Here is a 2621-nt window from a genome sequence, read left to right on the forward strand (position 1 = left end):
TTTTTTTTGTATTTTTATAAAGGTTTATGCATTTGGTATTTTTTACAGGTTTTGAAGGGTTTGAACCAGGGGTCTGGTCCAGGACCCCTGGAGGGTTGCAGTAAGTTTGGGTCACTTCCATCTGGACAAATCCAAAAGGGTGTGATCTCCCATGAATATGGGGAGATCAAAAGAGGGATTGTTGGATTTCATATTTTTACACCTTTTTATATTTCCCATCAAGCATTCAAATGTCATGTTATACAAAGTGTGTGTGTGTGTCTTTCTTCCAGGGTTGAACTATATTTATAGAAAATGTTTACTAATTCTTTTTTTTTTTTTTCAATACATTTTATTAAAGAATTTAAATACAGAACACATTTTAAGCATCATTTTTTAAACATTTAAAAAAATCACAGCTGACCACAGTCATGCGACCAGGCAGTCTGGGAAACTTCTCTGCACCGCCTTCAGCCTGGATAGAAGTTCCTGACTGAGGTCAGCTGTAACAGACAACTTACATTGTTAAACTACTTTTAAATTTTATTTAGAAAAGCTCCATTAAAATAGATTTGTCTAAACCAACTCCACCCACATTATAAAGCCCCACCCCCTGGTCTAGTTTACAGAAGCTCCATTGGCTGAAGTTTTTTCTTGCAGAGAACATTCCACTAGACCATGATGGGCAGAACTTCTGGGCTGCGATTTCACAGGAAGGCAGAAGTGATAACAATGAGATTATGTGCGATCAGTGATAAAGTGACTCAGGAGAGGAAGCACTGTAGTCTTCACATCTGGACAGCAGCTCTGTGCAGCCACTTTTCTTTGTCTCCACCCAGTTTCATACAGGAAAAGAGCTCGCAGACGGCAGGAAGAATCAAATGCTCCTGGACCTGACTCCTCTTCTTTAGGAGCCACTTGTCAGCCTCCTCAGCCGAATCCTGGACACGACTTTTTTCTTCAGGAGCCACTTGTCAGCCTCCTCTTCCTCCTTAGCTGAACCTCCTGAACCAGGAGTTGCGTCAGGATGAACCCAGAGATCTGGATTTAGAGGACGGGTGAAGGGAGACAAGAACTGGGAGCGGCGGACATTTAAGGTCTCCTCTGGACTTTCACAGGTTGTGGGAGGGGAGGGTCTGCATGTGCTGGGGTGGAGCCAGGCCTCCAGGATGGCCTGAACCTTTTGCTCTTGGTCTCTGTAGGAGGAAGTGGGCGGGGCATTCTTGTTTAGGGAGACGCCATTTTTGTCCCGCCCCTCCTGCTGCAGCAGCCAGCGGTTAAGAGCATCCTTCCCACAGTTCTCGTCACAGACACAGTCAGCGTAGGTGGAACAAGGCTCGTTTGCCCTGCAGGTCTGCTGCACTGGTGCTACCTGCTGAAGCCACGCCTCCAGAGTGACTGCGGGGGCAGAGGGGGTCTTTAGGCACTTCAGCTGGCCCAGGTTCTCAATCTCCATGGCCTTGGGGGCCTGACAGCAGGAGGTGCAGTCTGCAGCAGGGACGCTCTCCAACAGCCAGTCATTGGAGGACCAGGTCTCCTCGAAGGGCTTTAGAACCTGCTGCCAGCGCTCAGCATCCAACACAGCGTCCATGGCAACAGTGGGCGGGGTGAGTAGCCAGTCGCTCAGCTCTTCCTCATCCTCAGTAAGGAACTCACACTCGTCGATTTTCTCAATGGAGAAGGTGGAGCTGCAGCTGCTACTAGTGCGCTCTCTGCTCACCTGGTTCTGGTCCTTCAGAAGCCAAGCCTCCAGGTCTTGGAGCTGACCCCAGGCCTGCAGGAAGTCCATAGAGGCCCGAACAGGACAGGAAGTCTTGCTCTCTTTACATCTCAGCAGCCAATCCTGAGGGTTTGTGCTGGATTGGTAGCCAATCAGAGGGCTGCCGTTTGCTGGGCTGTTTCCTACCAACCACTGGCTCAAAGCCGCTTCCTCTGACCTCAGTTTGTCTGAGAATGGATAAGTCTGCGCCTGAACGTTGTGAGTGGAGTTCTGAATGTTTACTAATTCTAACTATTTTACCTTTACATATAATCTTATATCAGCTAATGATAATTTTACAAGTTCACATTTGATATATTACAAGCAATCAAATCATGCCAGATAGCAGACTGATTAACATAAATAAAGCTAGAACATATTTCTTTAATTTAGACTTAATATAGTTTGACTAAATAAAATCCCTCAGGTTCTCTATAAGTCAGAGGGATCAATTAAGAACACATAAACATGAGTTAGTTAATAATTAATAGTTATTAATTATTCCTAGAAAGAAAATAACTTTAACTCAAGATCATTTGGTATCACTAAGGTATATTCAAGTTAAACTGAAACAGAGCTAAAACAAAGAACCGATTTCAGTGAGCCATAAACTTCTTATCTGTGGAATGTATAACGTCGTTCAGGGGGCGGGCTAGATCAGTAACCATGGCAACCGAAGGGCTAAACCAATCAGAAGAGCTAGCCTTCTCAAGCTTTGATAAAAGCCGGAAATGACACACGCCCAGCGAGCATTTCCGGGGAAGACCAGACCGAGATGGTTCGTCTTTAATGCTCCAAATATATGCATATATTTTACAAATGTAATTGTTTGTCTCTGAATACCTGTAACTCCTGTTTGTCAAATAAATCTTTTATACCGAGG

The 2621-nt window shown here is 45.0% G+C and overlaps 1 protein-coding gene across 1 annotated transcript; it reads right to left on the reverse strand.

Moving 5' to 3' along the window:
• Positions 1-853: 853 nt before the first annotated feature.
• Positions 854-1844, reverse strand: LOC119418028 (nuclear receptor coactivator 4-like). The gene is made up of 2 exons (XM_037685273.1): positions 1700-1844; positions 854-1618 (listed from the first exon to the last, which is right to left on the reverse strand). Exons 1-2 carry the CDS (start codon positions 1766-1768, stop codon positions 887-889), a joined length of 801 nt encoding a protein of 266 aa, XP_037541201.1. The 5' UTR covers positions 1769-1844; the 3' UTR covers positions 854-886.
• Positions 1845-2621: the final 777 nt, after the last annotated feature.

The sequence above is a fragment of the Nematolebias whitei genome, chromosome 12 (genome assembly GCF_014905685.2).
Source record: "Nematolebias whitei isolate Nwh7 chromosome 12, NemWhi1, whole genome shotgun sequence".
NCBI lineage: Eukaryota > Metazoa > Chordata > Actinopteri > Cyprinodontiformes > Rivulidae > Nematolebias > Nematolebias whitei.

Excerpts from the sequence above, each read along its gene's own strand:
- LOC119418028 (XM_037685273.1), bottom strand. The coding sequence starts at position 1,768 with ATGGACTTCCTGCAGGCCTGGGGTCAGCTCCAAGACCTGGAGGCTTGG. Across the intron at positions 1,619-1,699 it reads TTCTGAAGGACCAGAACCAG|GATGAGGAAGAGCTGAGCGA; the intron begins GTGAGCAGAGAG and ends TTCCTTACTGAG.